The following is a 27981-nucleotide window of genomic DNA, read 5'->3' as shown; positions in this document are numbered from 1 at the left end:
GGGCCGCATCGAGCCGTCCCTTTCGACGTCTCCTTCCGCGCTGGGCGCGGTGCGGACGAAGGGATTCCCCGTCAGCGCGGCGGGGTAGAGGCATGGCGGTGCCCGGGCAGCGGCCTGGGCCAGTGGTCGAGTTGTGGGGGGTGTTGCTGCCTGCGCGGCGGGAGGCAGTGGCGGACTCGGAGGAAGAGACCGACGAGGAGGCCGAGGAGGAGCCGCACTTGGTGGAGGCTGCGCTCCTGGACGCTTCCGGGCCGGAGCTGGCGGCCGCGCTGCCCCCTCGTCGAGCCGGTGAGGGGCGGTGGGAGCGCAGCGCGGTCGGGCGGGCAACCCCCGCGGCCTCCCTCGGAGGCGGGCCTGGGCCCGCTGCGGCCAGCGAGCTGCAGGGCGGCGGCTGGCTCGGCGGGTCCTGTGGGAATGGCGGCGGCGCGGGTGGTGTGCTGGGGAGAGGTGGCGCTGCCGCGGCCGCCTGCTCGGTGTTCTGCGGGGCAGACCCCTCGGTGCGACCGGGAGGAGGTCACTGCTGAGGTACAAGGTTTTAAAAGTTAATCACGTTGGAAGTCGCGCCTTCCCCGGTCACTGGGAATTAGGAGTAAAGGGAAAGCGATCCGGAGTGAGTGATAAATCTTAGGCAGGTCGCAGAAAGGTAATGTCGTTTGCGTTTATGTACGGCCGCGGCGTTGGAGCAGTAAGAAAACATTCAGGTTAGCTTCGCACGCAAACAAAAGGCTTTTTTTAATCTTTTATGGCATGCAGGAGTGTTGGTACTGAACATCGATGAGTCCCTGCGGTCCATTGGAAAAGCAGGGGACCTTGGAGCAACTTCTGCATAACAAGAATATTGTATTCAAAAATCGATTGAAAAATTCAGTGAGGTAACAAATGGGCAAGTTGTTACAGACCTAAGAGCTGGTGGCATTCTGGTGGTGTGAGAAAGAGCCCTGCCAAACGTGGGAGTGCACTTTGCTCTGGTTGTAGCATTTAGCTCCCTGTTGTGGATCGAGGAATGGTGTGTTTGTGAGGGAAAGGGGATGGAAAGAGGAGGCAAACGAGGTCATATGTAATGTTAAGAACTTGTATTAATAGCATATAGTTTTTGTGGTTTCAGCTGCAGAAAGTACTTGGTATACAAATGTGTGTGAGGAGAGCGCAGGTGCCGTGATGGGATATTTTGTGGCAAAACTGCCTAAAACCAAATTGCAAACTTGTCTTGTCATAAAAGGTGTGATATTAAACCAGGTGCTGGTGTGTTTAATTGGCTAAATGTTCATATACATTTTTAATTCTGTAGTTCAGACTCCTGGAGAAGCAGTTTTGGTGCTTGTTTCTGAGGTTGGTTTTGCTTTTGTTTTTAAAGCCTACTGGAAAGGCTGACATCGGAAAGTTTATGGAACTTCCTGCTTTACTTTTACTATGCAACTTCTACAAACGATAAAAATAAGCTTTGAACAAGCAAAACTCTCTTAAGTTTTTGATCTGTATGACTGTTCATTTACAATGGTTTTATTTTTCTTTTTGGCAATTCAGTTATTATACAAGAAGACAACACTAAAAAGGAGTATGAAGTAGTTGGACGTTTTCCATTAGTTGGCCCTTGGTGGAGAGTTAATGTTAAAGCTAAAAAACTGGGGTCAAAGTACTTTGTGCAAGGATATCCATCGTATTTTCTGCGGACTGATATAGAAGAAAACAACCGACAAGTCTTTTCGCTCTTTCTTAAGGAATGTGCTGTTCCAGAGTGTTTTAGAGAAAAGTTTTTTACTTGGCTTCCTGCGGAGGCTGTGCTGAGTTTTGGAAATCTTGAAAACACCCTAAAAGAGTTCCAAGTTCCACACTTACAGACTGGGGTTAAACAAAGAGACACGAAGAATTATGACATCTTCTACTATGTTTCAAAGTCACGTAGGTACATCCTGTGCTATTTTAATGGGTTTGTAAGTTAATGAATGAGTTCTGCCTTAGATACTGTGTTCAGGCTAACTTGTCTTCATATGAAGTGTATATTCAAATGGTTTTGAATGTGCAAAGATTCTTTCTTTGTTTTCCAAGAAATAAACTTCTAAAAGTCTCACTTTCTTCTGAAATTTCACTTCTGACATTTGTTTTTTAAAGCAAGATAGAGAGTGCATCAGTTTCGTTATCCCCCTTTTGCAGATCCCAAGACTGATACAAATGAGTGAAAGTGGTAGCTTAAATTTGGGATCATTGAGAAAGCCAGTGGAGAGCACTGTTTTCCTGAGTTTCTCTGCTCATATGATACTACAGATTTAGAAGCCTCTTATTTTGGATTTTAAGCTTCTGTACATCTGTCTGAAAATTAGGTAAGCGGCAGGTGTGGTGAGGTCTGAACTGGCAAAATTCAGTATACAGTTTAAACCGAGTGTATAATACATATTTTCCAAATGAGTACATTTAGTTGCAGTTTTTGTCATCTGTTTCCATTTTTTTTCCCAAGGCAGTTCAAGGAAAACAGTCTTTTGGATTACAAAAAATAAGAAAGTGAAAGAAATTTGGGATGTTTTGGATGTAGTGGAGGCAGAAGGATAAAAGCCAGAGTCTTTTTAAATTGTCGTTATAAATATCTTCATGTATTGCTGAAAGCTGTCTTGGTTTATGGTGTGTGCAGTTGCAGGAAAGGCAGCGTTGGTAGCTCTGACTTTTCCTATGATACTGGAGTTCCTGCCGATTCTTCTGCCACGCCATTTTTGCTGTCTGCTGGATATGGTGTGTTGGCAAAGAAAGACTGAGGAAAACAGCGGTTCAGATAGCGAGGAAGAGGGTTTTCAAGACAAGATGCTAACAAAATTGGATGAGATCTTAAAGAATGAGCTATGGAAACTTGGATTCAGCAGGGTAAGTAGTGTTAAGCTGGGTAAAAAATATGGGGTTTGTTACATTAGAGCATTTGTTAGATTGAATGCTGTTTCAGTTACGTTCAGTTTATCAACTGGGCATTTGTAGGAGGTAAGTTTTGTTCATTTGGAAATAGATAATGTACTGGGCTCAGTTTTAGGAAAGGTTTGGTGTTTGCTTTTTTTTTTTTTTCTTCCAGTTGGCCTACAACAAATTAATCTTGGAAGATTTTAGAAGTGGTTTTGTTACAACCGTTTGTTTAGTCTTTTCTGCAAAGAGGAGAAGGTTAAATACTTGAGGTAATTGGCCCAAAAGTAAGGAAGCTGATTTTAACCCCTCGATTATCCAGTTTTATACCAAGAAATGAGATTTTCTATAGTAAGGCAGATAAGTTGCTCTTAAGAGGTCATCTGGTCTATTGGTTCTCCTTTCTTTATAAGATTTTTTGCAGTTGCTGCTTGCCTTCCTGTTTTTCTTCACTATATGTGCTGTGCAGCTTTACTGCTGCACCTCACCTTAGCACTCCTGTACCTTAGATGGCAGCTGTGGCTTAATAGTTCAGACGTGATTAGTTAATCCCTCTGCTTTGGCTACCCAATGCTTTTACTGACAGATGTTCTGACTTGTCTTTAAGAGCTCCAATTGCAGAGTTTCAGCATTCTAGTGGATGTATTCTAGTGTTTCACATCTTTTCCTTTTAAGAGCTTTTTCCTGATGTCCGGTTTGACTGTTCCTTAATGCAGTAGACTTTTTGCTCTTGTTTGTTGTTCCAAAGACCTGCATTCTCACTGCAGGGGATTTTTATTGCTTGAAGACTCTCTTTAGCTTTTTCTCTTGAGGCTCAGCAAGTCCAATTAATTTTTCTTTCCCGCAGTAGTTCATCTTTTTTCCTCATCCAGTCTTTGACTGTTTTGCTGTAGTCTCTGTAAGGGTTATGTATTTGTTGAAGTAACATGTTAAGAATTGGGTACAGTATTCTGGCTAACGCCTTTCCTATGCTCTGTTTCTACAGGTTTTGTGCCTTTACTTGAAACTGCCATAATTAGGTGTGCATGATTTCTCCCTAATACCCAGTTTATCTGCCAGGTTTTTGATTTTAAAAGTTTCTGGTTTATACAGAAGGGTGACTGAGAGGAATTATCATTCCATCTTACTATTAAGTATCTTGGTTTCATGTAGCTTGAAAAGCATTATAACTTCATACATTATGAAAAAATACATAATTCAGAGATTACAATTTGTATTTACCAGGAGGAATGTTACTCAGTAAGAGGTTAACATCTTCTGAAATAAATATATATTTGCTTTTATTCCTTCTGGGGAGAAGATCATCTATAGAGAACTGAAACTTTCCTACTGTGAGGCAACGTGGGCTGCATTTTGTCAGTGTGAACATCTCCTCTGGAAGATCCCTGAGTTGCAGAAGAATGCGTTAATTCTGTATGATCAACTCAAGAAAAGGTGTAGAGAAATGGGACACACTTACCAGGATCAAGATGAATTAGCTCATTTTGTATCTAAAGATATGTCCATTGAGCATGTTTGGCAATCTCTTGAATTTTTGAAAGATCAGAGCATAGTGATTAAGGAGAAAAAACTAGTGTTTCTGCCTCATCTTTATAAATCTGAAAAAGACATTGCAAAGTATATAGGTGACCTTATGTCAAACCACTCATGGAAACTGGATGTTGATGTGAAAAAGGTACTTAATGTTTCTGAGATGTCAGGAGAAATGGTAGATACGAAAGTGAATGCTACCCAGGCACATGAAATGGAACATATGAAAGAAAATGGTCCAGACAATCATAATTGTGAAAATCGCTTTGCTGAAAAGGAAGTGGGGTCTACATCTGATACACAGAGTAAAGCAGAGTTAGACTTAGATCAGGTGATTGCTTTGGAGAAGATTTGTTCTAATCCCATCACAATCATAAGTGGAAAAGGAGGCTGTGGGAAGAGTACAATAGTTAGCTACCTTTTTCGTCACTTAAAGCAGATGGAAAAAGAAGTGGAAGCTGCTTCTAAGGCCTTTGAAGAAGACCTGGATGTGTCTGAGGAATGGAATACCTTTGATCTTAACGGGGAGTCAGAGAATATATACACAAAAAAAAATCTGCATGTACTATTTACTGCACCTACAGGGAGGGCTGCAGGCCTTCTGAGTCAAAAAACGAATATTCCTGCATATACACTGCATCAGGTAAGGACATCCTTTTGGTTTGTTTTTAAATTGTGTTCTGAAGGGCCTTTTGACACTGTCCTTGATTAGAAAAAAAAAAACCCCAAACCCAAACCCCAAACCAAAACCTTGTGATTGAACTTTTCATATGAAATCCTTACCTAATGCTTAGGTACAGCTTGTCAGCATTACGTTTTGGAGAGTTGTAGATCAGTCATTTGAAATAAATTGTTTGCTGTAACTTTGGTTTTCGATCGTTGGGGTTTTTTTCTACTTACGCATATCTCATTTGCGCCTTTCTAAGGCATCTGGTCTTTTTAGCTTCTCAGCTATTGTTTTGGGTTTTGTTTTTCTAAGGAGGAAATTAAGCCTGAAAGGTTAAGTCTGAATATTGACAGGTTTAAGTTCAGAATTTCAGATGATAGCTCTAAACACAACATTAGAAGATACCACACTGTGGCTGCCTTTATAAGACAGTTGTTGACAGTTGATTTGTGTCCGAACTTGATTTATTTCTATTTGTTTCTAGATAATCTATAGTTTTAGATCGTGGAGGCAGAGTGAACAATTACAGCGATGGAAATTTTCTACTGTGACAGTTCTGATTGTGGATGAAGGGAGTTTGGTGTCTGTACGCATTCTGAGTTTGGTTTTAAAACTCTTATGTGAGCATGCTCAGCTTGCCAAACTTATTATCCTAGGTAAGTGAAACAGCAACTTTAGCATTATACAATATTTAATAATACACAATATACAGCGGAAGTATCAGAGCTATCACTGGTTTCACCGAGTCTCTTAAATACCCCAGAATGTTACATTGTTTTGCACTTGGATATTTCTGCTTATTCTTAAGGTCAGACGAGAGAGTTTTCTATCTCAACTGTCAATATGAAAATACCAGTATCTCCCTTCCGTGTTTAGCACTGTTTTGTCTACTTCTGAAGGTATTATCCAGGCCAGGCTGGACAAGGTTTTGAGCAACCTCGTCTACTGGGAGGTATCCCTGGCCATGGCAGGGGAGGGTTGGAACTAGATGATCTTTAAATTCCCTTCCAACCCAAACCATTCTGAGATTCTATGACTTCATGTGATGGCTTATTACATCTTGCAACTGGAAAACTTTTCTGATTTCCTTACATTTAAAGAAGGTAGTGTTTGCATCTTAATCTCATGTTAGAAGGGAGTTTTCATGTCATTCTTAACGCTAGGATCATCTTGGTTTAATTCAGAAGGGGAAACACGTGTAAAATGAAAATTTTCTGCTGTCTCAGAGGTTTGCTCTTCGGCATGCCATTCATAACATTTGCTTTTAAACGTGCAACTTTCAGAATGTGTTTGAGTAAGATGTGCTCACTGTCGGTGTTTATCATGCAGGGGGATTTGCACCTGCTAGTAAAGCGTTGCTGAGTTTTATGAAATTTAAACTACAGCCTGATTCCCCAAACAAAGCTTCTTAGATTCTTGGAAGTTTTATTTCATGTGAATCGTGTTGATGAAGCATGTTACTATGTAGAGGGTTGGGTATTTATTAATTCCAGTGTGGGGTTGTTTTGTTGGGTTTTTAATGGAAGATCTGTTACTGCTTCTCACAAATAGTAACATGCATTCTGTTTAGGTGATACTAGACAGCTACCAAGCATAGACCCAGGAAACATGTTAGCTGATATCTTTGAGGGTCTAAAATCAAGAGGCTTTTCTGTGGAGCTGCGAACTAATCACAGAGCTGAATCACAACTAATTGTAGATAATGCATCAAGGTAGGATCTCATTATGTATGTAAGAAGCATTCTTGTAGTAGGCTGGTCCTTTACGTGCAAAACAGTAGTGCATCCAGATTTGACTCTACATTACTGCTTCTGTTATAGTTTCCTGTTAAAAATCAGTAACACTGTTTTTAAAAGCAAATGGAACAACCACCCAAAACAGCAACAGCAGAATCCCACAAGTTTTTGCAGGAGCATATGTATTAGAGGAAAAAAATGTGTGTGATAGAATATGCTTGAATTTTATGGGACGAATTTCACTATCAAATACTCCCTGTTGTTTTCAAATGCGTTGTGCATGTGTTGACTTATAATTGCTTCCCTAAAAAGGAAGTCTTAAAGATACTGCTGGTAAGTGTGACAACAGCTAAACCTGACTGAATTACATTGAAAGTTTAGGTTCCAAGGGCCATTAAATCATAGTTTCCTTTTTTTTTTTTTTTTTTTTGTATTAATACCTAGAACCGCTGAATGTTTCCAGCATTTGCATTACTTTTGGACTTGAAATAATCCTATTTACTGTCAGTGCATGACTTCTTTTTTTAAACCTCAAACAACAATATCTAGGTCCAAGTGCCCAAGACCTTTTGATGTTGATTGGAAGTTGAGAATATTCTGGACTACCAGATGTTTTACAAACACTCTCACTTTTTTTTTTGCTAGCACTTCTGTGTTACTGCAGTCTGCTCCCATGAGAAGTAAAAACACTTAAGTATCTGCTATAGTGCTGAAGTGTTTAGAGGATAGATTACCATTTCTTTACTGTGAAATGAAGTTATGCTTAGAAGAAAGTGTTTCTGATGTATGTAGTATAGATGACCAAAAATGTATAAATGGTGAATTTCGGGCTGATACAGATGATGTTACACAGGAGTCCTTTAACTGGAAATAACTTTTCTGTTTTTCCTCCGCTTCTCTGGTCAAGAATCTCTCACCGGCAGCTTCCTGAATTTGATGAGGTGCTGAAAGTTTCTGCTTGGGATGAGGAAATGAAAATGCCAGGCCCAGAGAAGAAATTCATTTTCATTGCTTTGCCTGCTGGCGGGGGTTGTGACAGTACGTGTGTACACCCAGTTTGTAATCTTAATTTCACTTTGATAAAGCATAGACTGGCGGGAATTAGCACTCGGGGAAAATTGTAGTCTGGTTTTGTTTGTGGTATAAATTGAAATGCTAGAGTCACAGTTTACCCATAGTTTAGCTTTCTAGAAGTGGGTGCAGCAAAACCTGTAAGTGCAAAGGATCCACTGTAGAGCTCCAGCTCACCAGTTACATTTTGAAATGGGGGTGATGCTGCTTCCATCAGTGTAAACAAGTGTGATTGTCTTTTTCTATGGTAGGTGGAGCTGTCAGACCTTAAAAGATTAAATTTTTCAGTAGCCTGAGTAAACAGCATCTGTAACAGGATGGTGCTGGACAGGAATGTGCGCCCAACTCTAGAATCAAGTTAGGAAAATGGAAGCAGAGAACAAGTATTTCTTTAAAAATATTTTCATGTTAGGATTAGGGCCATTGCTTTTGGTTTTTTGACCTTTATTGGGTAAGTGGATTGAGGAGCCGCTACTTAATATGCATCAAAAAGCTTCAAGGAGGATGTGATGTAAAAAAAAAAGTGTGAATATTATCACCTTACCTTACTATAGTAACTTCCTCAGCAAATAATACTAAACCTGGATTTCTCCTGTATCGGTCTATCTTTACCTCTTTAATGTGCTATATCCAAACCTTATTTTGCATGAAATATGCTCTGTGCAGCTGTTTGAACACAGAGAAACTAGAATTTGTCTCATTCCATATCAATCTTGTCTCTCACATTTTAATTTTTGGGAGGGGTGTGTTTTTGTGTTTTATGTTCTGGATTTTTTTTAAACAAGTTGAAATGTCTTTGAAGCAGGAAATAAGCAAAGGCAATTTCGTATTGAATTATGTTTTTCTTATATTATTCTGCATATTTTAACGCCTTACTTTTTATGACTTCTAAAACAGAGTTGCAAACTGCCATAAAGGCTTTACTTAAAAAAGGACCGGGATTGCAGGATGCCAAACAGTCACAGTTCATCGCTTTCAGAAGGTAATGGAGCATGTAGGCAGACATGGAAAAAATCCTTGCTAGCAGCCATGATCTAAACCCACCTGAATGTGTTGAGTTGTAGAGACTAGTGGCAATATCATAAAATTACTGGAGAGAACAGGCCAGGTGTCTTTTCCTGTACCTTCTGGTTGCCTCCAGTCTCTCCATGGAGAGTTGCTTCATTTTTCTATAAGCTTAATGTTACTTGGCCTTACCAGTTTTGCCTTTGTGTTCATGTTCATCTGCGCTGTTCATGTTAAAGAACAAAGGATGGACATAAGTGGTCAAGTTTCGTAGTATGTTCTCTGAGAGCCTGTGCTCTGGTGTTTGTTATAGTGCAGTGTTTTTCAGAAGTCAAAGGAGAGGCCTCATCTTCAGGAGGAACCCACAAAATACAAAGAAGTGTCCATTTTCAAACAAAAGTATCCCATTGTGGCAGATACGAATTCCAGGGTGCGTGATGGTACATGTAACCTATTGTCTATATATGCTTCTGCCACAGGTGGACATTGACCAAATGACAGGAGATACTTGCGTTTTGACTGCCTGACAAGGGCCAAATTTCAGTCATGTAATCTGATGGGCATTAGTGCTCTTTGTGTACAGTGGCAAATGCACTTTGGAGATCCAGCTTGGATATTTGGAAGCACAATACTTGTCATTTAAGAAGGGGTAGGGTGTAGGGCTCTAACGTGCTTTGAAGAAAGGTTGGAGAGTTTACTAACCATTGATAACATGAACCATCATGTTATCCTGAATAGTATGGCCTCACAGAAACACTGAAGGGATAAATGTAATGTCCAGTAGTACCAATAGTCCATAAACTTACTTGTACTTCTGCACAGAAAGGGTACTTTAGAGAAAACTACTACTTTCATTTGTGAAGAACCTTTTCTCAGCAATAAAAACCCACCAACTATTTACAGGTTACTAGTGCACAAATAAGCAATTTATAGATTTTAGCTAGTTCACCTGCTTGTTGTGAATGCTGAGTAACTCTGAAATCAGTTTTATTTTTCCAGTCTGCATTCAGGTACAGTACTGTTATTAATGGTTTCCATAAAAGATTCCTCTAGAGTATAGCTACTTAATCTGCATTTAAAAGGTAAAATTCCAGGTCTTTAAAAAGCAAATAAATCTTCTGACTATTTTTAATACAGAAAATAATGTATCCAGGCTTTAGTTTTTGTTTAGTTTTTCTCTGTCTTAAAAACAAATCTAGCTAATCTAGATATGCAGCGCAAACATCCTCGCCTTTCTATAGTATTTAAACAAAACTGTTCCTTCTACATCATGATTTTGTTCTCGTTCTTTCTTTGTACGATGTAGGCAAGATTGCGATGTAATAAATGAACTTTGTTGCCAACACTATTCAAATCATTTAACCAGGTAAGCCAGTGTTTTGCATTTTTTCCTGTGAACAGTAACACAGTTTCATGGTGTTAACTCCCTGTGAGTGTTCCTTACCAAAAGGTTTTACAAAAATTCAAGAAACGTCTTTTAAATGTGAGTTGCCTTAACTGTTTTGAACGTTAAGGTTTTTAATCTGGCCCAAGTATAGGGAGGGGAGACGTAAGAAATACTGAGAGATGGTAAATGCATACTTTATAAATACATTTCTCCCTCTTTCTTTCTCCAACCTAGAGACCATAAAAACCGTCTCTTATTTCAAATTGATGACAAGATTTCCTGCACACGGAATACGTACCTCAAGGATCTCTTGCCAGACTGTGGTTTTGGCGAAGGTCCTTATCACCATGAATGCAGAAGTGGAGAAATCACCCTCACTGCAGACACTGCTGAGGAGGGCAAACGACTGTGCAATGGAGACATATTTTTCATAACAGAGGTAAGTCCTAACTGCAAGAACCTGCACAAGCCCCTCCAGTGGTAACTGGTTCAGTCCTTGTAGAATGCTCAGAACAAAACAATTTGCAGTTTTGTTTTTAGTCCACAGTACATACTTAGTTTTTCTGCTAAACAATCATGTGAATAGCAAGAAAGAGGCAGACTCAAAGTGGAGAATAAAAAAATACATCTCTGAGCAGTTTTGTGAAACGTGTTTCAGTTGATCTGCTCGTGTCCAGTGTAAATACGTTCTGTAAATACTAAAATGTATTGTAATTGAAATGGGTAATGTTTTGGATATACGTAGAAGTCTTAAGTAAAGAATAAAGCTGTTACAGCTTGAGCTCTCCCCTAATCTAAGATTAGGATCCTTAGAAAACTAAGCTGACCAAAAAAATAGAGCAGCAAAACCTCTGTATTTATTTGCTGGCTTCAGTGAGCTGAATTGACTCAGCAGATGGTCCAGTGAAAGTACTAATATTTGTGCATGGGATGGGGCACCATATAGGGTTGGTGGGAGACAGTGGGCTCTTTGCCTTCGTGGCAGTAAATCATTAAAATGGCCTCACTGGTATATTTCACTGTATCCCGTGTATCAGTTTTCTGAGGGTTAAAACTAACATGAGGAGTTAGGGAAGGCCCTGTAAAGTGAAACTACTTTTCCCTCAAGGTGGTCAGTTGAAAGATCTTTTGGGTTTACTGCCTTCTGAAATTATTTCACTGGGTTGATATTGCAGCTATTTTTGCAGTAGTTTCAGGGAAAGCTAGAATATGGATACACACCTGTATAAACACAGGTCAAACTGCTGATACAAGCTTACTACTGAGTGTTCTTGTGCTGTTTCTTTAGGATATAGAAATTGATAAACAGCGCTTACTGACCATCAGCAGCATGTACGGCTCTACATTCACTGTGAAGTATAAGGCACTGAAGAAGCTATGCCACATAAAACATGCATGGGCCAGAACTATTCACACATTTCAGGTAAAAAATAAAGCAGTTATGAGCTGATAAAACCTTCTTATGGCTTTAACTTGCTAATGCACTGTATTTTCATGTGAAAGAGCCAGAGGCTCTCTTGAATCTAAAATTCCTTGAATGCAGGATAGAAAATATTCTTGGGAGCATCCCCAGTTGTCTCCAACTTGCTTGGTTTTGCGTCTTTTTTCTTTTTTAACTACTTACTGGAGATCTTACTTTGATAAGGCGTTTTTAAACATGTTTCAGGGTTCTGAGGAGAAAACCGTTGTCTATGTGGTTGGCAACCCTGGCCGTCAGCACTGGCAGCATGTATACACAGCCGTGACCAGAGGATGTTGCCGTGTCTATGTTATAGCAGAAGAGCCGCACCTCAGGAGAGCGGTCACTAACAAGAATATGCCCAGAAAAACTCACTTACAGAGATTTTTGAGAGAGGCAATTGCAGAAAGAAGCAACTCTCCCAGACACACTGCCTCTCCCCTGACCAAGAGCTGGCTAAGTCAGGAACTTGAGACTCAGTCTGTTCGCGTAACCCAAGGTCCTCCTGAGCCACCTGAACCTCTAACAGACTTGATTAAACAGAAAGAGTCGGCAGTTCTCATTAAAGAAGAGCAGACAGACATTTTGCAGCAAAGTCCACGTAAAAGACAACAAACCCTTGCAGAGAATTCCGAGGATGCTATGAAAACACCCTGGGTGAGTATTGATCTCTGAACTGGGAAGGCTTAAAACAAACTTCTGCACTGTCTTTAACCACCACAAGTCACCTTCTTACTGTTAAAATTGTTTTACCATTATTTATTTAATAATTTTCCAGATCCCCAGTAACTGGTAAAGCAGTTGAGTTTGCAGGCATTTTCCCAGAGTAACATGAAAAAATAAGTTAACAATGTCAATAGGAGCAAATTTACACACCTTATTAGCCAACACATCACTCCAATGAGTAGCTTAGGCTATAGTCGCTTACTCTTTGTGTGGAGAAGTCTGTTTTTAGGAGCTGACATGCTGTAAGAGTTTTATATAAAATTTAATTGGTGAAGCTGTTTTTATACAGTCAGACGTACCTAATAGGTGGTTTTGTTCATTCTGTCTCATTTCTGAGCTCTGTCATGGGGAAAAAACTGTTTTTGAGGACACTACTGTATTTTTGGAGTACTGTGTTCAGATCTGAGGCCCCGATATAAGAAGGATGTGGACCTGTAGAAGCAAGTCCAGAGGAGGGCCACAAAGATGATCAGAGGACTAGAGCACCTCCGCTATGAAGACAGGCTGAGCGAGCTGGGGTTGTTCAGCCTGGAGAAGAGAAGGCTCTGGGGAGACCTTGTAACAGTCTTCCTAAAGGGCACCTACAAGAATTCTGGAGAGGGATGTTCTAAAAGGGCGTGTAGTGACAGGACAGGAGGGGATGGCTTTAAAGTGAAAGAGGGGAGATTTAGATTAGGTATTAGGAAGAAATTCTCCACTATGAGGGTGATGAGACACTGGCACAGGTTAACCAAAGAAGCTGTGTCTGCCCCACTCCTAGCAGTGTTTAAGGCCAGGCTGGACAGGGCTTTGAGCAACCTGCTCTAGTGGAAGGTGTCCCTGCCCATGGGAGAGGGGTTGGAATGAGATGATCTTTTAAGTTCCCTTCCAACCCAAACCATTCTGTGATTCTATGATTTTAGTTCCTAGTTCAGACACTGATAACATTTTTGTTCTGTTTTGACAGAGAACAGAAGATTCCCCACTTCAATCTTCCAGACTTAAGAATCTGACTTTGGGTCACATAACTCCTAGGAAACTTTTAAAGAAGTAACAGCCAATCGACTGTCCTCATTATGAATCTTTCTTGAACCTGTTCCATTCAAGAATTCAGAACAGAGAAGCTGGTTGTGCAGATAATTTTCCCGTAGGCTTTCCCGTATTAGCATGTTCTATAAAGTGCATGCTTTTTTTTGTTTTAAAGTGAGCCCTTTTCAGTGATCTGCCCTTCGGTAAAAAGGATGTGTTGGTCATCAAATATAATTATTTTGTTTCAGTGAAGAATGAGAGAGGATCCAGACGTTCCATAAAAAAATACCTGGTGATTTCTGGATTCGAAGACAAGCTGGCCATACCACGATCTATCCATCTCCTCATGTTGCAGAACTGATGAGAACTTGTTACATGAGCCAAAACTGTGGTTTGCTCTTGGGAGTCAAAAAACAGTTTACAAAGGGGACTTTGGATGTTTTTGGTGTGGCAGGTTTGTGGGTGTGAAGTTTGCATTGATTATGGGTTTTAATCTTGTTAAAAGATTAAAAAGAACAAGGAAGTTGCAACCAGTGACAGAGAAATTTTCCCCCACTTTGTACTTAAGAGAGATGTACAAGTTGCCATTGCTGCTTCAGCTCAGAATTATATGCTGGTAATGATCTGGGTAAGAAAACAAAATTCCAAGTTGCAGTCAGATAAAACATTCCTATATCAACTTTTGTGTACCATGTATGTGACTTACTGCATTGTAACTTTTGAGATCAGCAAGACGGATGCTGATCAAACATCAGACAAATTGCACTAAAATCTTTTTTATACATAGAGCTGGATTTCCCCCCCCCCCAAAAAAAAAAAACCTGTGGGAAAAATGCCCCCTCATTTGTAATGTCTTTAAATCACTGTTTATTTCAATTTATACAGTAGTTTTTCCATACAAATATTTGCAACAGTTTGAATTTCAAAAAAACATAACATAGACGATAAATATCATGCTATTAAAGTATTAAATTTGTACAAAAATACTTTACAGTTTAATGCTTATTTGTTACAAATAAAAATACATATTTAAGTGACTCATGAACTTTTTTTCCTTCTTTTTTCACATGATTCAGCATTGAATGTCATTCTGACCTTTTCTGGCAGTGCTGAAATAGAAATCAGAGATACGTGTGTGTGCGGGGCAGGTGAGCTTGTTCATGTGTTGGAAACAACGACAGGGATACAGTTAAACAGTTGAAATTTGAGAAGAAACAACTCTGTAAGGTGACTGCTTAGATATGGAGACTCTACAAATGTACAAATCCAGGATCTTTATATTCACCAAGAACAGTAATTACCAATAACAACTTGAATACCGGAATAAACCAAAGCAGCTGCTGGTGAGCATATAATGCAACTGGCAGTATTTTATTGCTTGGGGGGAGAGGAGAGAGTTTGTGTGATGTGTTTGTAAAATATATTTACAATTTTAAATCCTAAAAACGTGTTGCAGGGGGTAACTTTTATCATAAAGAAGGCTGAAAACAAAGCGTAGTAAATAAGGACTTTGGTCCCTTCAAGAAATTGACTTGACTTACTTAAAAAGCTCATGTGTGTCAGTCCAAGTTTACAGGTTTATGGATCATTAAAGAGCTTTTGTATCAGTCTCCCACTGACATAGTTTTAAAAAAAGCCATTTTCTTTTAAAACCTTTCTGTTTTGTCTGAACTCGTTTCAGTTTCACTCTTGTCAGTAATCCTCCTTCACAGAGGTTTTATCCCACTAGAAAAGTCTCTGCTTAAAAATCCCCACGGGTTGCAAGATAGACTGTTAAAGTATTTCGTTGCATAGGGAAGAACATACCTTCTAACAGAATTTACCAAAGTGGGGCAGTAACATTCACCTCATACTGCAGCCTCCTGCAACCATGTTGTTAAAACATCTCAACCATGCCTTGTTTGAAGAGTGCACCCTCCTTGCCAGCAGAATAAAGGTTCTGAAAATTACAGCTCTAGACATTTAACAAGAAAGCCCAGTGCAGCATCACACTTCCTTGTCCCTCAGACAGCACCTTTCTGATTGATTGATAAAATGTGTTTTAAAAACCACATAACCTGGACACCACTGTTTGTTAGCAGAGGTCAACTCTGTGCTTTTCCCTCAAACAGCAGCTGCTGAGGAAGAGAGGAACATTTAAATGATGTTTAAAACATCTCCCCAGTTTCTTATTTGGGGGGAAGAAAAGGCCCTTATGATTTTTGTACTGTTGCTAATGCTAGGTTGTTTAGAATGGACTGACTTGACTTAATGAATAATTAAACCTTTTCAGAAGTAACCATGAATTAATACAAGCTTTGAGACAAAAAGACTGAGCTGTGCTTTTTAGTGCTATACAGCATCTGAGCCTTAATCTCAGAGAAATTTTAAAGGGATTTAGCACCATAATTGTCTTTTGTTACCGAATGTCCCACTAAAATGATTTTCTGCTATAATGTATTTGTAGGGTCCCGTGTCTCTGTATGAACATTAGTGTGTCCGCTCTGCTGAAGGAAGGCATTAGTCTGATCGCACCACTCCCCGCTCACTGAAGTCTGTTGTTCTGAGCTTCCTTTCGGAGGTGCCAGCGGGTTTCTGCTAATAACCAGCTCCAGCTTATTGCCAGATTCTGCAATGAGGGGCACAACCAGACAGCAGTCAAAGTCTCTGGTGCGAACATGGTTTACCTGGACGATTAGAAGATGGATTTTTGTTACCATTTCAGGAAAAAGAAATGAGATCACAAGAGAAACAGATTTATCCTTGAGACTATGGAACCTGATTTAAAAATTCCAGGTAAAGAATCGCCCAGTACAAGACTATTTAGCCATGGTGTCTCGTCTGAAGACACCAGTGAAGTTTTTACTCACCTTTCAACGGAATGTTGCTGAAGTGGGCATGTTTGCACTGGTGAGAGCTATTGGCAGCTGTCACAATGCCCACACTGAACAGCACATAGTTATGTCATCTGTCATGGTTCATTCATTTCAATACAATAGAGCACATCCAAAATATCAATTCAGTTCAGGTGTTCTCTCGTTTTACTTAATATACATAAATTAATATAAAGTATTGGGCTAGTTGACAAATAATGTGGTTTTCTCATCACAGTCCAACTTGGTGCTGTGGTAAGCATGGTGCTGACTATTGCATTATTCCAACTATGTCAGTCAAAAACTTGGATCAAGCACAGAAGCAATTGTCAAGTCTGTATCAAGGACAGCAAAAATTACGAATCTGTGTGGAAACGCCTTGTGGAATTCCAGCTTTCCCGTGAGCACTTGTGTCTCTCCTGTGGAGTTCTGAAACACCTAACATTCTGAAAGAATTTGTCTGTGACTTCACAGAAAGTCTAGCCTTCATGCTGCTGCGTAAAAGCCCGTCACCGCAAAGTGCGGCCTTTTCTTACTGAGGCTCTAAGCGATTTACACAGCCTGTGGCACAGAGTGATCATGATCATTCGTCTTTCGTCCCATCCCCCTACAGAAATCTTTTCCCAGCAGAAATACAAAAGAGTGCTTTGTACTTTAATATTTCAGTACTCATAATTTAAAATACAGTAAGCGATGTAGATAATAAGGCTGTTCCACATAAGCAATGAAAATGCTTCATGCAGTTTTCTACGTCTGCATAGGGCAGACACCCAAACACCCTGCAGTGTGGTGGTTACAAACGTTTGTACAACATCATATGTATGTCATGTCTCTTCGTTCTAAACCTGTGTGGTGCCAGAAGCCTCACCTGTAAAAGCCTGTCGTATGGTTTTAAACCTCCCAGATCGCCAGGGCCAGCTGGTCGAATGTTTTTAACATACACTCCTTTTTCCAGTAAACCGTCTGAGACACTGAACCCAAAGTCTTCTCCATCTGAGTCCTTGTACAAAGTTACCTGTGGAGGTGATGGACATGATGAGAAGGGAAAACAAAAACATTTGTCTACATTTCTACAAGCATTAGGCGGGCTTTTTTCCTAGGATGGTTTTCGTAGGGTTTTTTTTTTCACATTAGAGAGATCACTTACCTACTATTTGGTACTTACAGTATTAGAGTTGCCCCATTTTGACATTATATCAGAAGCCACCTTATTCTTCAGTAATAAAAAGCCCTTCTCACTTCTGCTCATCAACTGGAAATTTGTGGTGTTCAGCCCACCTTTTTTGGTGTCATTTTTTGAGTCTTAGTTTTTTTGCTACCCTATTCTCCAGTTGCCAGAATCTGAATAAAAGATTAGGTTTAGGTTTGCTTCAGGGATCACGATCTGGCCTCAACCAATTAATCAGCGTCATGTCTTCCAAAACTTCCAGCAGTCATAAACACCACTGGTACTGTAAGCCCTTGCTAGCATGGTTTTGGCCAGGCAACGGTCCACCCTGTAAAGCCTAATCTCAGAAGTGCTCAGTATAAGAGTTGTAATGCAATCTGTTAAAATACAAATGAGGCTCCTTCCAGAAGAGCCTGCAGGCAGTGTTCTTGCACAGCCATGAGATGGTCATTCAAAAGCAGGAAACAGAAGTTAATACAACAGTTAGGAGAAGGTTTTGCAGGACTTCGAAGAGCAAGTCCTCACAGGTAGCTTTGTGAATTGCAAATAAGTCGTGTGAGTCACTGGCATGACATCCAACTGACACCAATGCTGGCACAAAATGTGTGTGCAGATACAGTCACACACTCAAAATCGAGCTTTTACTGACACAGCTTTATGTCACTTTGGGCTCAAAATACTGGTTTTACCCTACCTTGGCGGATAAAATGACACCATTAAGAGTGCAGTGTATTTTTATAATGGTTCAGTACTAGTAACACTCCATGTGCTGCATCCTTGGGTGTGCCAGCTGCTGAATTCCTTCCTGGTGTTTCTGACTTACAGAATCATTCAAATTGAAGGGACTTTGGGAAGTCTCTACATCCAGCCTCCTGCTCAAGGCAGGCCAAGCCCAAATTCAGATCGGGCTACTGAGGACTTGGTCAGTACTTCACAGAAGAATGCCAAGGTGCAGCAGTGCCGGGGCACAGTGCTGGTTAGTGGTGCCTTCAGAAAGCTGCTGACACCCTGCCTTAACTGCTATGTAAAAAGGTAAGCAAGAACAGACAAGGTCGTCTCTGAACAGGAATGAGGGATACAAATAATTGGTTTGGGATTTTGTCGGGTAGGTTTTTTTTAGTTTGTGGGTTTTGGTGGTGTGTTTTTTGTGTGTGTGTGTGTTTTGTTTGTTTTTCCCTGTTTTGTTTCAGTTTTCTTGAGTTGGCTTTACTGGTGTATCAGCACTGCTTTAACCATAATGAAAACAGACTCCCTAAGTAAGTTTGATAGTTATGCTAGGAAACAGTTGAGAGAAGTTAGATACAATGCCAGCTGCTGCAACATTAGCACCACTGTATCTGTAGATGTGAGTGGTCCATTCACTGTTGGGGTGCTGTGAAAACATCTCTGTCTCATGCCAAGGTAAGCACAAATACCCCCACACAGTATTCATCCCTTACTTTACACCAGTTCCTCATCTTCCCTTGTCTTTCTCCCTTTGTATGGCACAGCCAAGAAGAAAGGCACACCTAAAGTCCTGATAATGGAGCTGAAGGCTTTCTCCCTGCCAGTGACTTTTCTGTCGGAGCTGTCAGTTGAAACTTGCCAGGCACTGCTGTGTTTAAGGTCTTTGCTGGCTTTTCTCCCATCTTCCTCCAAAGTAACTTTGTGACGGAGGTCATAATTCCTCCATCTCAGCATGAATTTTAGGAGTCAATGAGCATTTCAACTACTGAAAAAACCTATGGCAAATTCAAAATGATTCATCACAGAATGATTTTAATTTGTATCAACGGCTGCTGTACCAGCAGGACTGTAGGAAACTTGTGATAATTTGTTATCAACAGAGAGAGGCTTTTGTTTGTCATATCATAGCATGTCTAACATGGCTTTGATCTGAAATACGTTTGAAGCTGCTATGAAAGTGCTTTAAGATTACCATTCTACTAAATAAAGGAGGGAGATACGTTTTATTGACACATTTGTGTGCATTTCCTGGCAGGAATGAAAAATAATTAGCACTGGACCCAAGACACGAATTACCTTCAAATGAGGTAACTTTTTTTCCTCGCCATCAGAAAGGATAGGAGTGCTTCATGTTAACTGCTTCTTAAAGAAGCCTTGAAAAATAAAGATGTGACACAGTGCATAAGAGGAGAAGACTTAAAATACTGTGTATTCTTCTAGCACAGATGGCACCATTTTTCAGAGCAATTTCCCCTTTCCACTTACTCCTTTTCCCTTTCCTCTTCCTTCAGGCGCTGGAGTTGAATGGAGCTGGATTCAATCTCACATGAACTACAAAAGCATATGAAACAGGGGTCTCTCTGAAGTCATCTAAACTGAATTCTTGACCTACAGGAGGGTCAACTGCATCTAACCCATTTCTGAGAGACATTTGTCTGTCCTGCTTTTTAAGATCTCCAGTGATGGAGCCTCCACAGTCTATTAACAGTAATCCCTTCCAGTGCTTCAGATGTTTTCACCCTTGCTGAGAGTTAAGCTGCCTGTCCACAGAGAAGAAGATCACTTTATTCTCTCCTTCACTGCAGTGATGTGAAACAAGGCTTGTTTTTCTCTGGGCTTTGTTCAGTAGCTCAGCATCCTTGTTTAATTTTCAGACTCCAAACTGTACACTCTATTACAGTCCAGACCTTACCAAAGAAAAGTTGTAGCAGAGAATAATTGTGTGTGTACAAAAGATAGCGGTCCCATTTGTATGTTTCTAAGACACTTGCTTTTTTCCTGTTTTTAGTGAGTGGCCTAAACCAAAATACATACAATTCTACTCCACAGATCTACAGGAAGTGCCATTCCACAAGCAGAACTTGAGAATGAGCATCTAAATGTCTTGTATTGCCCCTCTAATTGTTCAGGTTGGTCATTCCTGATTTATATGGGCTGAGCACTCTGGAAGGGAATTACTCACTACCCTGCAATTGCAACTGTTACGTATCAAAATATCTCCTCATTTCTGTGGTTCTTCACATCTACAGATCCTAAAATGTTTTTTAGAACTGTTTCCCATATGGCTGTCTTCTCTTGACTTCTGGCTTATTTGACAAGAGCTTGGACATCAAAGAAACTGAGAGTGATTCACTTAAGGGACGAGGCTGAGATTTAACTATCACATTATTTAGGTGCAAGTCATCTGCATGGAATTTTCTTTTGCATTATAGGTTAAAATTTTGGGGCCAGTTCTTTTTTAGGGCAGCATGTATTCTTCAAAGGGAATCTCAGAGTAAAAACCCCACTGTCTGGAATAGCCAGGTGTTTACTTAATAACAGGCATGGGCAAAGCCCTACCACTCAAGTTTCTCATCTTCACTAGCCAGTAGCACAGTCACAATTCACAGGCAATTCGCACAACACCTGGTAAAATCATGCCGGTTTATCTGTATTTCTGATCACAATTGTTCAGAAGGTTTGATCTCAATAGCAAAATCTCCATTATGGGCAGTTTGTTAGACTTTTCAGTTTACATCAGGAGCCTGAGGGAAAAAGAAAGCTGAAATTGGAAGTTCATCCATATTTCATAAGCAATTAAATAGTTACAAATTTGAAAGAGAAGCTTACACATTTTGAATCTGTTTCTATGCCTCTTCTCCCTCTCAATTCTATGGGAAAATGCTTCATTTAAATTCATACATCTTGCAGAGATCAGCTATTAAGGTATTTTAACTGACTGTGATTTTAGGTTAATGCCTACTTGCAGTAATAATATTGAAAAATTATGTGATACCTAGTGCCTATTTTTGCTCTCAGAGGAATGTGTGCTCTATGAAACTTTAACAAAAATGCTCCGCTATGATTTTTAGAAAAACATTAATCTCTATGATTACCTAGGTAGATAAAATCAATTAAAAGGCATTCATTAATTTGGGTACTGATACAGCAATATGCTATCCAGCTAAATTAAACGTTACTTATTAAACCATCTAGAACAAATGTTTGAGGAGATTTGCACGACGCTTATCTCAATCCTAGCATCCTCAGGACAAAGACGGTTCAAGTGCACATTTGGTGAACGTAATGCCGTGAAGTAAGAAAGAGCAGTGAAGGATTCAGGTTAACTTGCTGCAAAGTTTGCAGCTTTCAGCAAAATAATCCTCAGGGCTATGTCACCTTTCCGACAGGTGTATAGCCGAGAAGGACAAGCTAGCAATGCAATCTGCTCTCCATGCTGTTCCATTAGACTTACTCATCTGTGTTTGTAGCCTGAGCAATTCTCACTCATCCGGTCTCAGCCTTTCAGCCCATACAGCCAGACTGGCCACTGATGCATTTCATTTTAATGACTTTTCCTTTGGTAGAATCATATATTCTTGCTCTCTCACAATCAAGTTATCAAAAACCAGTGGAACATCGACCTTATCTAACCCATTTTCTGCAGTCAGACCTCAGGTACGAACTCCGAGCCACAGCGCACATGGGCCCTGACTCAACAGGCATGCAGGCTCATCGCACTGAGACAGTAACAAGGTACCTGACATGTCCTGCAGAAGAAACTGGGAAAGCTCAGCAGCATGGAGACAAGTACACGCTTGAAGGTCTTACTGAGGTAGGTCCTTAGGCAAGCCATGTCTTAGCTCGTATTTCAAAGACAATTTGTACCATCACAGTTTTCCAAAACCAGTTTGTATTTCACTGGTTGTCCCACCAGTGGCCCAACAGCAAGATCTCTTAGGAAAATACTTACAGCATCAATTCAGCAGAGAGGGGAAAAGTGGGTATATTGTCTGAACAAAAACTGGAAATTAGGAAAACAAGGTCACAGCAATCTTAAAAGATAGGCAACTGAAGAGAGAGAAAGCTCAAAGACAGGGTATTGTGTACTGCCCAGGACTCTTTAAGAGGTAGCAGCTATCATAGAATACTGATTCATTAATAAAATCTGACTGCTCCTTTTCAGGAAAAGATCTATTTTATCTGTCATGAAACACTGGTTTTATAATTCACAGGAGAAAACCGTGCCTTTGCTAAGTAAGAGCACGCTGTGAAATGCCTACTGGTGTAGTTTTGGTTTATGGAAAATCCACTCCCTACTACCTTCTGTAAACATTCATTTAGCCCTTATTCACTGAGTCCTTACCTCACACTGAACAAAACTCAATGAACTACAACCTAAACTCAGTCCAACCCACAGGTACTAGAAACCAAACCAACTCTTGGGAACAACAACCTGTAGCCTCTTAGTGGTATTTCTCCATGCTTTCGCCTCCTCTCTGGGAAGTTCTCAGACCTTTAAGAGGAAGATGGGTGCAGGAGACAGGATCCTCATTCCCATCAAGGAGAGAACATTATCATGTCCCCCAGAGTTTTGGAAACTGGTTGCTATTATGGCCTCACCGGACTTGAAACTTAAGCCCGCAGGGTGTTTGCTGTGCACATCTAAAGATACTTTATCTGGTACTTGGGCTGCAGAGGGCCAATCACCAGCTGACTTTGACAGCCTTGAGCCATGAAAAGTTGCATAGACTGAAGATTATTTATCCTTTTAGAGCAAAGGAATTATAAAGAGAAGAGAAGCAATAGCTAATTTGAAATAACATTCAATATTATGTACATTGACTCTCATGTATTTGATTCAAAATGAGTGTTAATTTGAAAAAGGACCAATGGGAGCCCCAAACCCTCATGAGTAATTTCCTAAAGAAATGTATTTCCTAGAAATTAAACTTTGCTTTCTTAATGAACACATTTTGCAGAGATGAGTTATTGGAATTGTCAATTCAAATTACCAGTGGATGCTCCTTGCAAAAGAGTAGTCCCTCTTGAGGATTTATTGTAAAACAAAATAGTAGACAAGGATGCATTTTATTTGTTAGTTTCCCCCACAAGGATATATCATTAATGTGTAAAAACTAATATGCATGGCCCCCAAATTACATCTGTGGAGTCACTGTAAAAAGTGCTTACTGCATTGCCATAGAATTAGATTCCCTATGCTGAATATATTATTTCAAAGCTGTCAGAAGAAAAATTACAGACCTTGTGTAACTCCACAGGAGTTGGTGACATGATTTCTTTCATTTCTTGCTTAATTTTTCTCAGAACCATGGACTTTCTCCCCACATCTGATGGCAATGTGTTGCTACGAGTAGCTTGACTGTAATGTGGCCTTACAGTACTTCTTTCCTGGAAGCTGGCTTGTCTTCCCAGCTGGGTACGAGGTTGTGGGTTTTCATGATTCAAACTCATTGTACTTCCTGACATAATTGTGGCCTAGAGCATTAATGAAGAGGTTAATGTTTAACAAGGAATGCGGGTTAGGTAAGCAGTTAATTCACAGCAGTAGGAAAAGAGTCTATTCTTTGTTAAAACACAATCACTCAGGGCACAGCAAAAGGCAAGAGGATAGATGTTCAATCTGCTTGCAAGTCACTATAAAACAAAGGACCACAGCAAAACACAACAACAATAACAGAACCCTATGGGCAAAAGTTTTCAGACGGCATTTCAAACTAAAATACTGAGCACTAAACAGCTATGCTTGAAAGCTAGTCCCCTGGCAGGCTGAAGAGTGTGTAGCTGAATTGCTTATTTTACAAATGTTTTACATGTCAGTAAAAAGACATTTGAATTGTGGCATAATTGCATTTGTTAGAATTGGAGCTATAGGAAGGCATTTACAATTCAGACTGTGTGTGCAAGGTGAAAAAACGTGAGTTGGCAGAATGTGTAGGCAGCTCTGGAGTCAGCACTGGCACAGAGCGTGCCTGGGTACCATCCCAGGCCAAGGAAAGCTCAATGCAGGTAAGCTCAATCCCTGCCTGGAAAGAAACTCTGCATAACACACATACTGCAAGAGTGCTTTAGCTCAGCACTAATGCTGCAGGCATACGAGCCGCAGCCTGACTGCTGTTTTTAATCTCAGTCAAACCTAGCCTTTTATGTTAGGTGCAAGAATATATGGAGGGTGAAATCCTGAAAGACAACAGCAGGAGTCATCTCATCCATTGGGTTGAATGGACATACATGAAAAGCACCTGTGCACAGCAAGGAGCCTCCTTCCTGTGAAAGACTTTCTGCTCTGGGGAGTGGGAGGCAAATGTGCTTTGGCACAGCCACCATACAGACGTACCACTGCCGGGATAGGGTACACTGCATTTCCTACTTATTCTCCCTGGTGCCAATGGACAAGTGAAAAGGGAAATTGAAAGGCCATAACCTGAAGTCTGACAGGGACAGGATGCAGGCAGCCTGCTGGAAAATGAGAAGTAAAAATGAAAGGAGGAAAAAAATAAGGGGAAGACAGGCAAATAAACGTTTGCTTCTGACCCTGGTGAGCATGTCAGTCACCCTTACTTCTCTCAGCTCCAGCACTACTTTCACTATGAGATACTATATTGTAGCCTCTTTACGGTCTCTCTTGTGCTCGGTAATGACTGATATTACTGCCTGATGGAGCAAAAGCATCCAGAGGACTTGGCAAACAACAGTTTTCTTTGCTCTTTGGCTGAAGACCTTGAAATAAAGAATGATAAGGAGTCCTTGTCTACATAATGGCACTTCATAAAATAGAGGCATCACCATTCTCAGCATCCTGTCATACTGAATAAGTTTTACTTTCTCTTCAGAGCTGTGGGCTCTGAACAGGGTGATGCTATAAACTATATAGCATCTACAGTTCTCACTTCTGGGAAAGGCTGGGGAAAATTCGACATGTTGAAGTAACTGAATTCTGGTCAGCATGAATGATCTATTTCCATTTCAGAATTATCCATTTCCATACCCTTTTATTGTGCTCTGAATATTGAAAATTGCGAGAGAAGCCTGTGGTAGTGAGCTATATCTAACTATGGAATAAAACCAGTATAACATTTTCTCCTGTATTTCTCTGGTTTGCAATAACAGATACGTGGGAATCACATTTTGCTACCCATACGTGCAATACAAAAGCCGTAAATCTGAAGGAGTAAATTAATCTGAACTGAAAAACTTTCACCCAGTTACGCCATTCACATTCCTCCTGGCTGCTAAAGGACTTTATAGAACATGAAAATGAAAATGAGATTCTGCCAGTTTTGCAGCTCCAGGAACTTAAAAGAACATAAAAGAAAATATTTTGGGACCTTTCATTCCACAGCTTTCAGTGGCAGTGTCCTCTTAATTGTTCTGATTAGACAACGCAGAGAAAAGGTCATGAGGAAAATAAGACTCAAAGTTACCCTGTCTCTGTTCCCTGCCCCTTTTATCCCTCTCACGATCTAACGTGAAACACGGTTATATTTGCAATTAACTTCAGGATGAAATGTGAAGATTTGTTACGCAATGAAAAAATTGCTGTATAACATTAGCCATTTTTTTTGCAGAGAGGTGAGATTATAGGGGAACGTTTTGAGAAGCTGATTTTCTTTTATGTTCATCTTAATCAAATTAAGTTTCAATTTAAAAGACAACCTACAACATGCCAAGAAAAGCTGCATAAAGCGTCTGTCAGAGAACGGGATGCATTGCTGCAGGAAGGCTATGCCCGCTTCAGGGTTCTGCGACATCTGCTGCCTGTGCAGGCAGCATCAATGGTTATGCACAGCAGAAGCTGCAAGTCAAAAGCTCTGGGGTGAACACGTTTATAGAATTTTGGTTGCATTGTACAAAAGAAAAGAGCTCTGGTTAGGGGCGGGGGAGGCAGCTGCACAAGCGAAAATACAAAGGTAAAGGGTAGGTACCAAGAGAGTCATGTTTCTCAAACACAGACGCCTGTCAGCCTTGTCCTGCGGAGAGGGGTTAAAGCTTTTAAATGAACTGGTGTGATTAGTGAAACTTAAAAAGAAAAAAAAGGAGAAAATAAAATGAATGTAAATCAAACCAAAACAATTTTATTTCTCTACAATTGGAAAGAAAGGTTAAGATGGTTCTACCTCTAGTTCCCTCAGAATTCCTGACTGGCCACAGGTCTCTAAATCCTCCAGAGCCTGAGACCAGAAATTTTCCTCCTGGTCAGCCTCGGTGTTATCATGGGTACCTGCAAAGCTAGATTTACAATGAGAGGTTAAAAAAATGTGCACTTCTTTTTCCCTCAAAAGTATATTTCACACACATGCCTTGCCACAGATTGCAACTCGAACAACAGAACCTCACGGCAGGAGAGTGGGGAAGAGTCACTGACCAGGAGAGGCTGGATGGACACGCAGAGCATGTGACAGACAAGGCTTCTCGTAACCTGGCAGTTGCGAGCAGCTGGCAGGATCTGAGCAGCGAGGTATTCGGTAAGGAGATAAATGGATTCCAAGAACAATTCAGTGCACATTTCTACTGGATTGGAACTGGGACCTCCCTATGAGAATTAATGAATCAACCAGTAGCTGTGTGCAGAGCTGCTCCGTGCAATGGATATCTGCAGTAAAACCTTTCAACCTCAGAGACTTCTCCCAGGGAACATGAAAAGAGCCCTCATTTTTGCAACAGAGTTTGCAAAAGAGGAATGGCAGTGATTTTTACCTGGTTCTTTCAGCCTAAGCTTCATTTATGGTTATCAAATTTAGCCCACCTGACTGCTGTCACAGAAACTGCTCCAGTCATTTCATGCACAAACAAACAGAGAAACTTTCAGGATGCAACTGTCTTGCATGGAGACTTAGGTCTCTGGTATTTCATAAGCAGACTGAGGCCTTACATTAGCACTCGAGCAAGATGGTGGTGACTGCAATGCTTAGGTAAGTTGCCCAACAAAAGAGGTCTGATAAAACCTACCAAATATTGACTGCAGCAACACAGCCCAATGGGACACCATTACAGCGTGTGTGTGTGTCTGTGCGTGTAGGAAGCAGGAGTATTTTGCTGTCTTAGCAAGGGGACTCAGCTCAATGAAGGTTCCCACAAATGTTAGAGCTGCTGCACTGGACTGGGCTGGTTATGTGAAAGGCACAGGGGAAGGATGAGGAAAGGAAGAATGAGAATTTGCCCTTTTGGTGGCAGCAAGCTGTTGCTTTGGATCAGCTGCCCATGGACTGCACATAAACAGCAAACACTATTATGGAAGCATCTGAGGCCTTGCTTGTCAAACAATGTATTACTGAGAATAGCGTCAATGTAACACTGTTAGCAGAATAGCTTTTCAATAGAATTGCTCAGCATAAGGGATGACAGCTTGGATACTTCATGCTCATGATACTCTGCCTCAAAGATGCTTTCTTACAGTTACCATCAGTCAAGCGGACAATGGTCAGCCATTTCCATCTCTTATTGCAATGATTCTCCACCTAGCATCAGTGTCTCTTCTAAGATATTGCAATAGGTACAACAATGGTGAGAATACCTACTCAGATCACAGATGCAATTCCTCCCAGGCAAGATAAGAAAGTATTTAAAACATGATTTTAGGAAGTGCCTTGACTTCTGAAATTAGCTTTTTCAATAAGCCTAAGTAGTTGGTTTAATAGCTAATGTTGAACATAGAAAAATTTATCCATTGCAATACCTTTCTTTATGTTGCATACTAATATTATACTATAAAATGGAACTTGAGTTAATGAACAGGATTATTTGAGGCAATTGTCTGCGACAGCAGAGA

The 27981-nt window shown here is 40.5% G+C and overlaps 2 protein-coding genes across 10 annotated transcripts in view; one reads left to right on the top strand and one right to left on the bottom strand.

The window, feature by feature from the left end:
• Positions 1–26556, top strand: HELB (DNA helicase B). Of its 9 annotated transcripts, XM_080638786.1 has the most exons (19): positions 1–288; positions 1525–1899; positions 2624–2850; positions 4175–5050; positions 5559–5730; positions 6645–6786; positions 7718–7848; positions 8779–8863; positions 10193–10252; positions 10508–10712; positions 11562–11696; positions 11940–12389; positions 13405–13920; positions 14543–14809; positions 15913–16241; positions 18312–18518; positions 20262–20341; positions 21859–22026; positions 26523–26556. In XM_080638786.1, exons 1-13 carry the CDS (start codon positions 93–95, stop codon positions 13489–13491), a joined length of 3141 nt encoding a protein of 1046 aa, XP_080494912.1. In that variant the 5' UTR covers positions 1–92; the 3' UTR covers positions 13492–13920; positions 14543–14809; positions 15913–16241; positions 18312–18518; positions 20262–20341; positions 21859–22026; positions 26523–26556. The 9 variants fall into 9 exon arrangements, with proteins under 9 accessions (XP_080494912.1, XP_080494916.1, XP_080494917.1 ...); XM_080638790.1 differs by lacking the exons at positions 21859–22026; positions 26523–26556 and having other exon boundaries at positions 13405–13584; positions 13715–13920; positions 19724–20474; XM_080638791.1 differs by lacking the exons at positions 21859–22026; positions 26523–26556 and having other exon boundaries at positions 4178–5050; positions 19724–20474.
• The window catches only part of GRIP1 (glutamate receptor interacting protein 1), a gene marked incomplete at both ends in the record, with an annotated part of 230800 nt that continues 218714 nt past the window's right edge, over positions 15896–27981 (bottom strand). The window contains 5 exons of the mRNA XM_080638773.1: positions 15896–16132; positions 17187–17333; positions 23457–23690; positions 26138–26182; positions 26330–26441. Of these exons, the coding sequence (XP_080494899.1) occupies positions 15896–16132; positions 17187–17333; positions 23457–23690; positions 26138–26182; positions 26330–26441 (775 nt within the window). The remainder of the gene's footprint in view (positions 16133–17186; positions 17334–23456; positions 23691–26137; positions 26183–26329; positions 26442–27981) is intronic.

The sequence above is a fragment of the Psittacula echo genome (assembly GCF_963264785.1).
Source record: "Psittacula echo genome assembly, chromosome: 1".
NCBI classification, from domain to species: Eukaryota; Metazoa; Chordata; class Aves; order Psittaciformes; family Psittacidae; genus Psittacula; species Psittacula echo.
This window is presented reverse-complemented; position numbering and strand designations above follow the sequence as displayed.